At 42.3% G+C, this 13,705-nt stretch overlaps 1 protein-coding gene across 2 annotated transcripts in view; it reads right to left on the minus strand.

Moving 5' to 3' along the window:
* Nucleotides 1-405: 405 nt before the first annotated feature.
* Nucleotides 406-13,705, minus strand: part of NDUFV1 (NADH:ubiquinone oxidoreductase core subunit V1) — a 37,707-nt gene continuing 24,407 nt past the window's right edge. For both annotated transcript variants that reach the window (XM_033920458.1, XM_033920459.1), the window contains exons 8-11: nt 7,824-7,990; nt 3,536-3,617; nt 2,301-2,446; nt 406-746 (exon numbers count right to left, since the gene is read on the minus strand). In XM_033920458.1, the coding sequence (XP_033776349.1) occupies nt 672-746; nt 2,301-2,446; nt 3,536-3,617; nt 7,824-7,990 (470 nt within the window). In that variant the 3' untranslated portion in view covers nt 406-671. The remainder of the gene's footprint in view (nt 747-2,300; nt 2,447-3,535; nt 3,618-7,823; nt 7,991-13,705) is intronic.

Raw genomic sequence — 13,705 nt, forward strand, 5'->3', positions numbered from 1 at the left:
GCAGTATAGAAGAAATAAATTATTATTAGCGTAAACAGACCACTTTTTAGATCTTTATCAAGTTGCTAGGACTCAAACCTGAGTCAATGGCACCTAACATACACAAACTTAGACTGACCTGTTTTTTGACCTCTATATTAAGGGAAGGGATTTGTATTTAACTCATGCCTTTTTTTGTCTGTAGCTCAAGTCGAGGTACATTAAAGGTACAGTAGGTAATTTCCCTTCTCTGGAGAGTTTACTATCTAGTTTGTCCCTGAGGCAATGGATGGTTAAGTGCTTTGTTCAAGGTCACCGTGAGCCACAGTGGGAAATGAATCTGGCTTCGCTAATTCTCAGCCCACTGCTCTAAGTATTAGGATTCTCCTGCACTCCTTTCAATAAAAGACACAGGTAAGACAGACCGACAATGTTCAAAGCCAAAATTTATTTTCAAACACACAGACCGTTTCCTCATACCTAAGGGGCCGCCTCTCATTCAGGGACGCAGTACACAAAGAAGTTATGTTATCTCTGGGCTTAAGTTTCCAAGATTGCATGTCCTACTGACGCTGTGCAGAGGCGATAAATAGAATAAAAAGCCGTAAAAAGGTGGCTAGGTGCTCCCACAGTCCTTATTCAGGTGATTCGAGAAGATCCCGAGTCCCCCTCACCCTAATCTCTCACGCGCTTCACTGCTGGGCCCTAGATGCCTGATGTTGTTTCATTCTCTCTTCCAGCTCTGGGCGAAAGTGTCGGATCAGACCCTGGAGAAAAGATTAGGCGTCAGTCAGTATAATCTCTAAGTTACCTCAGCGATTAGTTTATTTATCAATCAGGCTTGAAATTCTGTCTCATGACACCTTCAATCTCCCCATGACCCTTTTAATTATCAAAGTATCTTTCAAATATAAAACAATCAATAAATAGTAAAGTGCCAAGTGCAAGCTTGGAATCAAGTAAAATCAATCATGTATCAATGAAAACGTTTAAATCTAACAGTTCTTAAATATAGCAGTTTTCTCCATAGAATGTAATATGCAGAAAAACATAGCTTTCAAGAGTCCTCATGGAGTCAAAGCTCTGTCTTTAGGGGGGTGCCTCAACTGAATGCTAGTATACAGAGTCCCCTGTTTCCAAGTAGAGAATACGATAAGTAACATATAAAGGAACAAAACCTACTTCAAACGTCTTTTATCAGACAGTGGTGCTCAGATTCCAAGATGGAAGGTTAAAGAACTCAGAAAGGACAACAGCCTTAAAGAGACTCAAATGGTATCAATCATTGCACCGAGTTGTAAAAGATGTTATGAAGTACTGAATGAATGGTTTATAAAGTTCATAAATGCAAAAATTGCAAAAAGGTTTTCAGTCCAATTTTTAAACAACTTGAAATGATTGAAGCTTGAATGAAGTAAATAACTTAGCTGAGAAATAGAGAATGCATAGGTGTAAACTGGGTCCTGACGCGTTTCGCCGCTATGGCTTCTTCAGAGAACCCACTCGCAATCAATATGTTCACTGCTTGTTACGCTTAGTTTCAATGTTCCTGTCACAGGAAACTGAAAGATTACGGAATTAACAAACTTAACATTGAAACTAAGCGTAACAAGCAGTGAACATATTGATTGCGAGTGGGTTCTCTGAAGAAGCCATAGCGGCGAAACGCGTCAGGACCCAGTTTACACCTATGCATTCTCTATTTCTCAGCTAAGTTATTTACTTCATTCAAGCTTCAATCATTTCAAGTTGTTTAAAAATTGGACTGAAAACCTTTTTGCAATTTTTGCATTTATGAACTTTATAAACCATTCATTCAGTACTTCATAACATCTTTTACAACTCGGTGCAATGATTGATACCATTTGAGTCTCTTTAAGGCTGTTGTCCTTTCTGAGTTCTTTAACCTTCCATCTTGGAATCTGAGCACCACTGTCTGATAAAAGACGTTTGAAGTAGGTTTTGTTCCTTTATATGTTACTTATCGTTAACGGCCCTTTAGGAACACTCTTTTTGAAATACACCCAGTTGTTTATATTGGGATCCAAGTAGAGAATGACACGGGGACAAATTTTTCCCTGTCCCGTCTCCATGAGTTCTTTTCCTGTCCCATTCCTGCAAGCTCCATCCTCATCTGCACGAGCCTCAAACACTTTAAAATCGTAAGTGTTCGAGGCTTGTGCGGTTAAGGCAGAGTTTACAGGAATGGGGCAGCAACAAAACTCATGAGGACAGGAAAATTGAGTTCCCATGTCATTCTCTAGTGTCAAGCTGCTGCAGCATCTTTCTCCATTTCCCTCTCTCTGTCCCTCCCCTGGTACCTGCACAGGCCATGCAGCTCCATCTCCCAGAGCACAGATGGTGTGTCCTTCGATCTGTTTGCTAATCTCCCACAACATGTCAATCTCAGCCACACGAGCATCTCCCTTGACAAAGCGCCACATGACCTTATTCATCCAATCAACACCTAAAAGAGAGGAACATGGCAGCCAATGAGATACAGGTGATGTCATCATAAGCCTTTACAAATCTTAAGAGGGTAATTTTTAAACTTTACCCATGATTTAAACAGCTGCTTTTGCTTACTCACAGGAAAAGCCCCACTGAAAACTACCTCCCCTCAACCTGCTTTATTCCTTCCTAAATACACAGAATGCAGCCTCATTCCCTGCCAGTCCACATTTTCAAAGGGAAATCCTGCATCTAAAAATTGCTGCATCAGAGGCAAGCAAGACAAATCAGGAACAAGGATCTGAGGCTGGAGAAAAAGCAAAAGGGAAGATAATCCCTCTACATGATGATATGTTACACATAGCTTGGAATGAATTTCCCACATGAAGACTAATGAGAAAGATCTCCCTTAGATTTGAAGAAATTGGAGATTGTAGGTGATTAGTATTAATCAGTCATTAAAATAGTGGGATCCTTCGTTAAGCTATATAGATTTTCATTTAATAATTTCATGCTAAAATAGAAGCTCCTCTCTTATTTATGGAACCTCCACATTCTTTTGTGGTCTGAGGAAGAAAATTGCGTTTCAAGTGTTTTGTATTAGAACGCTATTTTTTCTAATTGGTGGATTATTTTTTCTTTCTGTATTTCCGGAGCAAGATAATTCTTGTGCATTATGTTAAAAGCAATTTAACAAAAAATAATAATAATAATAACAATGAGAAAGAGAGCGTGTGTGTGTGTGTCAGTGCGTCATGCTCTGGTATACTGATACTCTAGGCATGGCATGTACCAGCGGTGTATGACAAACGGGTAATGAATGGTGTATTCACTTGCCCGATGCATTGTGATAGAGATGTGGATCTAGTATTTATTACTTTTATTTATTTTAAAATGTCTATTCTGCTTAAAGCCTAAGCGGATTACAATAAAAACAGACATTAAATCACTACATATAAACTTGTGACAAGCGGAATACCTCCTCGTCTCTCCCTTACAAACATTGTGTTACATCAATTATACTTAAAAAAAACCCCATTCCATTCTAATAAAAAAAACACTTTTGCACTGGAGGCATAATGGTGATTGTATATGGTCTGCTCACCCTCCCGACATGGCGTGCACTGTCCACAGCTCTCATGTTTGTAGAATTCAATAAGGCGTGCAATGGCTCGTACAATGTCTGTCTGTGGACAAAACAAGGGGACAATCACATGAGGTTACAAAACACAAGTCTAAGAACTGAGAAAAGAAAAATTCACAGAAACATGATGGCAGATAAAGGTCAAATGGCCCATCCGCAGCATCCACTATATCTCCTCCTCTCCCTAAGAAATCCCATGTGCCTGTCCTATGCTTTCTTGAATTCAGACACTGTTCCACACATCTACCACCCTTTCTGTAAAAAAAGTATTTTCTTAGATGACTCCTGAGCCTTTCTCCTCAACTTCATCCTGTGCCCTCTCATTCTAGAGCTTCCTTTCAAGAGAAAGAGACTCACCTCATGCGCATTTATGCCACGTAGGTATTTAAACATTTCTATCAAATCTCCCCTATCTCACATTTCCTCCAAAGTATACAATATTGAGATCTTTAAGTCTGTCCCTATATGCCTTATGATAAAGGCTACTGACCATTTTATTAGCCTTCCTCTGGACCAACTCCATCCTTTTTATACCTTTTTGAAGTTCTGGTCTCCAGAATTGTACACAATATTCTAAATGAGGTTTCACCAGAGTCTTATACAAGGGCATCAATACCTACTTTTTCCTACTGGCCAATCCCCTCCCTCTGCACCCTAGCACCCTTCTAGCTTTCGCCATCGCCTTTTCAACCTGTTTGGCCACCTTAAAATCATCACATACAATCACGCCTAAACCCCACTCCTCTTTCGTGCACAAAAGTTCTTCACCCCCTAAACTGTACCTTTCACAAATAGGCTGGAAACTAATGAGTAGAATTACATCCCCCCCTCCCAATCACACACAATACCATCAGGGCTGTAGCCTCTTGCTCCTCTTGTTGTTTCTTTAACACAGTCAAAAGCAAAGGAAAACTGCGGAGATAATGTTCGTGATGCAGGATTTTATTCCAACAGTAGAGAGAATCACATCAAATATATCCACAAATATGTTGAAAGGAGGAAACCCAACACGGTCCGTGCTTTGACTAAACCGTCTTCCTCAGGGGTCCTAAAATTTGGGGATACAATGATAAAAATGAATGTGGATATAAAATGGGCTGCTAGAAATCACTGGTGACGAGCTCTCTAATGTTGGAATAAAATCCTGCACCACGAACATTATCTCCGACGTTTTCCTTTGCTTTTGGTTGCCATTCCCTTTTTGTGGAAGAGCTGGGTTTGACTCTTTTACACAGTCACCACTCCAAAGGGTGTCGTTTCGCAGTCTCCCACCAGCAGAGTTGTATCTCTACATTTTAGGGCTCTTTTTACGAAACCGTGTTAGCGGCTTCAGCATGTGCGACTTTTCATCACGCACTAACCCCCACGCTAGCCGAAAAACTACCGTCTTCTATTACGCGCGTTAAACCGCTAACGCGCCTTTGTAAAAGGAGCCCTTAGTTCCTGGTGCAGGCAAGACTATCTGTGCCTCCTGGCCTCCACTAATCTCCAGCCCTTTTCACGCTTTCCTCTTCCCCTCCAATTGGGCGGTATGAGAACAGCAGCACACTTCCTGGCTTTTCATCTGCTAACGGCCCACACTTGCATTTCAAGCAATTATTTTGCCTCCTCAAAATGGCTTCCCCCTTGCCCAACAGCAAGCACCTTGTACGGTTGCTGGAATGAACACAGACAGAGTTTATTGAACACTTGTACTATTTTGGTTTTTTGATCTGGTGATTTTATCTCCATAGAAATTCTTCCTTGCTTTTTTTTTAGTACTGTGTTATAGAACTTGATGTTGTCTCTCCAGGATTGTCTGTCTGAAGGGGATTTCGATTTTTTTCATTTATGTTTCAGGGCTCGACATTTCTGCTTTAATTCCCTGTGGTATGGAAGATACCAGGGAGCCTTGCGGGAGTGGGAGATAGGTTTAGTAGACAAAGGGGCAAGAGCACGGTAGGTAGTCCTGGAAAGGGTTAACCAATTATGCCAGTTGGAATCTGGGTTGGCATGTTTAGGAAAAGGGGGGAGTTGATCGAGTTACCTTCTCTTCTATATATAAGTTCATGTAAACCTTTTTTTTTCCTTCTCTTCCTATATTTTAAGTTCGTGTAAACCGTGCCGAGCTCCATAACATCTGTGGAGATGATGCGGTATATAAACTTAAGATTTAGTTTAGTTTAGGTATTAGGCTCATTTGGATTTTATCACCTATATCAGTGTATCTCACACTATGTGACTCCTGAGATTCCAAGTGTGCCGTGGCACACTGAGGAGGAAGAGAGGCGTCTGCAAGCTAACTTCCCTACGCAGTATTCGCCAAAGGCCTGCACGTTTCCCCCTTCTCTCTAACGTCCTCCGGCTTCCCCCCCAGCCTCCTGGTCTCACCTTTAAAGCTAATTACAGCAGCTTGCAGAGGATCGCCGGTAGGTAAAATGATTTTATTTTCAATATAATGATTGAAAATGTGTCAGTTTTGAGAATTTATATCTGCTGTGTAAATTGGGTGTATATGAAAAATGAAAGGAAAAAATTGCATTACAATTAGTAAAGGGGATGGGATCTGGGGCTGGGGTATTCAGTTGATATTTGTTAGACTTAGGGGGTACTTAGCTTGAAGTAGTTGAGAAACACTGCTGTAGGCAATCAGCTGGCACCAGTGCCTCTCCTCCTCTCCAGCCCTCTTCCCTGCTGGTACCCCCTACTGGCATCTCAAGGCCCCTACACATGTGCAGACATCGACGTGATGATGTCATCACAGCAACGTCCGCACACTTCTGGTTGACTCAAGCCGTGACCACTACATTTAGTGAGCCCCGGCTCAAGAAAGTTTGAGAGACACTGACCAATATCTATGGAAGCTTATGGGAACAATAAATTAAACCCAAAAGAGACAATTGTCATCCAGAAATCACAGAAAACAATCTGAGAATTTTTTTTCTTGCTCAGCAAATAAGCTCTGGAAATTTATGCAGCTGGAGCCCCTAAACCCACACTCATTTGATAATTGTCTGGTTCTGTAGCTTTGTGCTTATAAAGGAACGACATCCAGGAAGTAATTTTATAACACAGAATGTCAACATGACTGTATAAAATATTAGTAAAAATCCAGCAGCTTTAGAAACCTACATACAAGGAGAAGATAGTAAACCTTCTTCAAAGCAAGTGTAAACGTTAGCAGGTACTTTATAAAATACGAAATAAATCTAACCTACTTTATGTGAGTGTATTGTAACTCTGCCTCTGCATACCTACTATAAAGTACATACCAGCTTGCCCTGCACATACTTTCAGGTTAACCTAATTTTATAAGGGGCCATTTACACACCTAAAACATAAGCGAAACGGCTCATACACTTACCCTTCCCTCTGCCCAAAACACACACAGTGAGCTGAACTTAAGCCTTAGGCACTGACACTCACTGCTCAGCTGACTCTTACTCTGTCAGAGAAATATCACCTGCTCCGAAGTACAATTATCTAATCTCAGCTTGCAGAACTTGTGAATTTTCACACCAAGCAACATGTCACTGGAGATCAGAAAAGAGCATCATATTTAAAGAGACAGGTCACCATCATATTCTTTTGAGGGGGGGGGGGGGTGTTTCTCTCAAGTCCTTTAATTTCTTCCATAACTAAGACAACTAGACAGCATGGCCATTCCAGCAAGGCAGACACACTGCGTTCAACATATCTGTTACACCCAGAGCTGGCTTAGGGTAGCAATATTTGGGGGATGGTAGCAGGGCATGCAAGCATTCTTCTCTCTCCCTCCCTGCCCTACCCCTGTTCTGTGTCCAGTATCCTCCCCATCTTCTTCTTGCTACCCTACTTCTTCCTATGCTGAAGCTCTCAGGGTACTCAACACTGCCACGTCCTGCACCCTCCCTTGTGTCCCATATACGGTGAATTGGTGTAGGGCTGGAGAGGGCATCAATGTGAACTCCACTAACTTGGAACATGAGGACATTACTGGCCAGACTTTACAGTAGATATCCTGCAAACAACGGGATGGTTGGATAGGCTGGAGTGAGCTCAGATGGCAACTTCAGCAGTTGGAACCTAGGACAATACCGGGTGGACTTTAGTCTATGGCCCAGAAATATCAAAGAAGAGACAAGTTCATTTAATCATGTATTTTTAATAAGCATAGGCTGGATGGACCATTCAGGTCTTTATCTGCTGCCATTTACTGTTACTATATAGTATGATATGATTTGAGCACACTTGGTATGGAGGAGTATATAACAAACAGGTCCACACTCACCGATTTATCCATGACAATGATGGCGGCAGTTCCCAGCCCCGTCTGTGCCTGCACCAGTGCATCAAAATCCATCATCACTGTCTCACACACTGACTTGGGGATGAGAGGTGTGGAGGAGCCACCAGGAATCACAGCCAAGAGGTTATCCCAGCCACCAGTTACACCCCCTACAGAGACACAGCAACGTGTTTCAGGGATCGCACTTCTCTTTATTGACTCTTACTTTCCTAAAGATCGTGAATGGCTGATCCGATCAGCTGCGTAAGACTGGAATTTTGAAACCTCCAATATGATTGGCCCTACCATTCCATGTACAGGGCAAGGCCAAAAAAAAAAAAGTAACAACCTAGAGCTTTTTGCTGTTTTCTCAGCAACCACTTGGAAAGCTTAATTAATCTTTTGCCTTCAAGCTGGTAGAGATGTGGAATGGACTTCCTGACTCCATTAGACTGATAGGCCAACTACTACAATTTCGTAAAGCCCTGAAAACTCTGCTGTTTACACAAAACTGAAATGGCTTAACTGTAGTATCAAAGAACTGACGATAATCCAGCTTTTTTTCTTCTATACTCTCTTTCTTATGTATTCTAGTCTTAATTACATGTGAACCGAGTCTAGCTCCGTTGGGAGATGACCCGGTATATAAATTGAAGACTAGATTAGATTGAAAACTAGATTAGATTTCAGCATGAAATTTTACAATTTTAAGTGCCGAATGGAATGAGATTTTCTTTAAACACGGTAAAGTTAAAAACTTTAAGCGTTGACCACCCAGCGATTTTCATGTGTTCAAAAATGTTTGCAGTGTAAAATTACCAATATTTGGGAAAAAATAAAGAGCTTACTGTTTTTGATGTCACAGTGAGGCAGACTTCTGTAAACGACAATTTGAATTTGATATCATCAAAAAACAAAAGAAAAACAGACTGATCTTGATGAAGTGTTTATTATGACAAAATAAAGGTACAAGTCCCAAAATGCACTAAATAAACAACTGACGTGTGGTGTGATGCAGACCCATGGTCTGTGTTTCGGCAAAAAAGCCTTCTTCAGGGGTACAGATCAGTATTCACTCATTGGTATAAAAATAAATAAATAAATAAATAAAACCTTGTCCGTGGAGACGCTGGAATAAATTAAAGCACTTCTGTGAAGCAGGAGTAAAAAAGAAAAGAAAAACAGTCACAGTCTGTTTTTCTTTTGTTTTGGACCTCTTCTTTGACTGTGGAACATCTGGGCTCTTGCTTCGGTTGAATTTGATATCATCATAAGTACAGATATATATATATATATATATTTTTTTAAAGCATTTCAGCTCAGAGTGGCAATCATGGACAAGGTGTCAGCAGCAGACAAAATGAGAATCCAGATACTGCATGAACAAGGTTTTGGAGCAAAGGCAATAGTGGCTGCTTACCTCAAGAACTGGAAGCTTAATGGGTCAAGTTTAATACAAAAATGTGATGAAATCGCATTATTCAAGTTTCTAAGCGATGTACAATTTTTAAAAAAGGGAAGAAGAAACAACATTTTAGCGGCTAAAGGCGCAGACAGAGATATACCCAAACAAAAGGGAAGCGGGGAGAGTGTAACGCAAATGTTAAAGCTACAGCCTCAGCACCCTGAGGATGTGGGTTCAAACCCTGGGCAAGTCACTTAATCCCCCCATTGCCCCAGGTATGTGAGTCCATTGTAACAGACAGGGAAAATGCTTGAGTACCTGAATAAATTCATGTATACTGTTCTGAGCTCCCCTGGGAGAACAGTATAGAAAATTGAATAAACAAATATAGAAAAAAAGAACATAAAAGGGAATGACAAAGTTGGGAATTTTTTTTTTTTTAAAGAGAGAGGCCTCGTATGAAGTTTTAAGATTCAAATGTGTCTAAACAGAAATCCTTTTAATTTTCCTTTGAATCTATCAAGGATTTTTTCCCCCTTAATTGTACTGGTTCTGGATTTGAGGGGGGGCCGTATCAATCAAAGAGGCTCTACAAAATTCTGACACATTGTTTGAATGACATTTTACTGTATTTTTAACTCAAACATTTTTGAAAAATTTATTAATTTACATTCTTAAAGATAAGAATACTCTACTTGAATACAGATTCATAAATTCACAATAAAAGGTATGGTGAAAAAAACCAAACAAATCACCTAACTAAAGGAAATTTTTCATTATTTAGTCCAAACAAAAATAAGAATACAGAAGTAGCATATATATCAAAGACAGCAATCAGAGGTACAATGTCGTCAGCCGGTTCGCATTAATCTGTAGGAGAGGCCACTGATCGAATCCATTACTCCTCATTTTGGATACACTAAGGGGCTCATAATCGAAACGGAAATACATCTAAAAATTGGCCTAAATTGGCACTTGGACGATCACACGTTGTCCAAGTGCCAATAATCAAAAATGGGTTTTAGATGTATCTAAAAATGACTTAAGCCTTTTCAGTGCTGCAATACGCCCAGAGCTAAAAGGGACATGTTAAGAGGAGTGGTGAGGGCGGGATGTAGGTGGGACATGGGCCAACTGCAAGTACAACCACAAGTTTAACGAGGCTGCCTAGACGGAACTTGTACGTTGTGACTTAGGTGATGTAAAAATAGGTCTAAGTGCCAAGAAAGTATCCAAAGTGACTAGATAACCACTGCAGCCACAAAGTACAGACCCCCACACACTGCCCCAGTGATCACTGACCCCCCCACACACAACATCATAAAAATCTGAATAAAAACTTACATGCCTGCCTCCAGAACATCAGCACCTGGCATAGGAAAGCCTAGTAAAGGAGCACAGAGGTGGCTTAAGTAGTCTGGGGCTATTGGGGTTGTAGACGGGTGAGTCTAGTAGGTTTTGGGGGGCTCACCATGACCTATAAGGGAGTTGTGGTGAGATGCTTCAGCAACACAGCCGACCTCGGGCCGCGTGGGAGCCCTGCTCCGCCCCCGAAAACACAGCGACACCTCTTCTAACTTAAAAGCAGCTCCTCTGCCACCGGGAGCTGCTTCAGCAACACAGCCGACCTCGGGCCGCGTGGGAGCCCTGCTCCGCCCCCGAAAACACAGCGACACCTCTTCTAACTTAAAAGCAGCTCCTCTGCCACCGGGAGCTGCTTCAGCAACACAGCCGACCTCGGGCCGCGTGGGAGCCCTTGCTCCGCCCCCCGAAACCACAGCGACACCTCTTCTAACTTAAAAGCAGCTCCTCTGCCACCGGGAGCTGCTTCAGCAACACAGCCGACCTCGGGCCGCGTGGGAGCCCTGCTCCGCCCCCGAAAACACAGCGACACCTCTTCTAACTTAAAAGCAGCTCCTCTGCCACCGGGAGCTGCTTCAGCAACACAGCCGACCTCGGGCCGCGTGGGAGCCCTTGCTCCGCCCCCCGAAACCACAGCGACACCTCTTCTAACTTAAAAGCAGCTCCTCTGCCACCGGGAGCTGCTTCAGCAACACAGCCGACCTCGGGCCCCCCGAAACCACAGCGACACCTCTTCTAACTCAAAAGCAGCTCCTCTGCCACCAGGAGCTGCTCTGACACACAGACGACCCGGGCCGCGTGGGAGCCCTGCTCCGCCCCCCGAAACCACAGCGACACCTCTTCTAATTCAAAAGCAGCACCACTGCTTCAGCAACACAGGCGACCTCGGGCCGCGTGGGAGCCCTGCTCTGCCCCCCGTAACCACAGGACACCTCCACTAATTCAAACACTCCGAACCAGACATCAAAAATGAAGCTCTCCCTGCATACACACACACTAGCCACCCTTTTGATAATCCTCCTCATTTCTAGTTGGAAAGCAGCAGCAAACAACTTACCCACCACAACCGCATCCTCCAGTACAACCAACTTCCAACTTCCCAACAGAAGAATAATCACATCAAGAAACTCGAACCACCACACCAGCACTCAACAATCCATTACTGTTACCTGGAGAAGAAGATCAACACTCCCGAAAACAAAATCACATCCAACTCCCTCAACACTCATATACCCGGAAACAACTTACATTCCCCAGACCGACACAACCTCCCTTACATGTGCCTATGTCAACATCAGAGCACTAGGACCCAAAACAGAAAACATAAAAAATTGGATAAAAACAGAAAAACTTGACTGCCTATTCCTCACTGAAACCTGGTTAACCTCAGACACAGACCCTAGAATAAAAGAAGTATGTCCGCCAGGATACAAAATAACAGTAACCTGCAGAGAAAAAAAAAGAGGAGGAGGACTAGCAATAATAATCAAGAACTCCCTAACTCTAAACGTACTTGAAAAAACATCCACTCCGCAAATGGATTTCCTAGCGTGTCAACTCACAAACCCAACACTACAAAACTCACTAAACTGCTTACTCTGCTACATAACACCAGGAAACTGGACCACAGTGAGACCTGAATTTGAAAACTTCATCTACCAAAACTCATTAACAGCAGAATATAACCTCATCCTAGGAGACCTAAACCTACACCTAGAAGACACAACTTCCACACCAGCAAATAACTGCCTATCCTTCCTCAAAGCCTTATCCTTCCAGATCCTAAACCCACAAACCACCCATGAAAAAGGTCATCAACTAGACATTGCTGCATTCATGTCTCTCCAACCATCTAATCCAGCAATCCAAACTACTAACGGAACATGGTCCCCATCCATATGGTCAGACCACTACACATACAACTTCAACATCAGTTGGTCTAAGACCGAACACACACCTCAATCAAAAAAAACCACATATACCACACGCAAACATATCGATCCAACCATTTTTTGGTCAAATGTAGATGAAACCATCCAAAACTGCGACCCAAAAAACTTCATCTCCCACTGGAAAAAGATATCCACTAACATCCTTGATGACCTGGCCCCCCTACAAACCAAAACCAGAACCAGCAGGAAATCAGACCAATGGTTCGATAATGAACTACTCCAACTCAAAAGACAATGTAGAAGATTAGAAAGAAAATGGAGGAAAAAGAACCAAGATCAAACAAAAACCGACTGGAAAAAAATCAACAAACAATACAAAAATCTACTAAGGGAAAAGAGGAAAAACCACTACACTAATCTCATAGGCACGGAAACCCAAGACTCCAAAAAAATATTCCAAATCCTGAAAGAATTAACAGACACCAAACCATATACTACCACCACGAACACCCCTCCACCATCACCCACCCTCTTAGCAGAACACTTCAAGAACAAAATTACCAACACCAGAGCCACTCTCATCCTCAACCCATCCCATCAAAACGCAATCACAATCCACTCTACAGGAAAAGAGGCAACCGCAGCAGACAGAATTTGGACTCAATTCCCCAACATACAATGGTCAGAATTCAACAAATTCTACAAAAAATACAGCCATGCCTCCTGTGACCTCAACCATTGCCCCTCATATCTCCTTACCACCTCTAGTGTAAAATTCCGCACCATAATTCTACAATGGATTCAATTCACGCTCACAGAAGGCACATTCCCTGCTGACCTCAGCGAAATCATCATCACCCCAATCCAAAAAGACCCAAAAGCACCACAAAACCACCCATCCAACTTTAGACCTATAGCCTCAATTCCGCTATATGTCAAAATTATAGAAGGCCTAGTAGCCAAACTCCTCTCCAATTACATAGATGACCACAACCTACTCCACCCCACGCAATCTGGCTTCAGAACAAACTTCAGTACAGAGACACTACTAGGCTCCCTTATGGATACCGTCAGACAACACCTTAGTACAGGGAAAAAAATGCTTCTCATACAACTGGACCTTACTGCAGCATTCGACTTAGTGGATCACAACATCCTTCTACAGATCTTAGACGCAATAGGCATCTCAGATAAAGTATACTCATGGTTTGAAGGATTCCTAAAAC

The sequence above is a fragment of the Geotrypetes seraphini genome, chromosome 14, assembly GCF_902459505.1.
Source record: "Geotrypetes seraphini chromosome 14, aGeoSer1.1, whole genome shotgun sequence".
Classification (NCBI taxonomy): domain Eukaryota; kingdom Metazoa; phylum Chordata; class Amphibia; order Gymnophiona; family Dermophiidae; genus Geotrypetes; species Geotrypetes seraphini.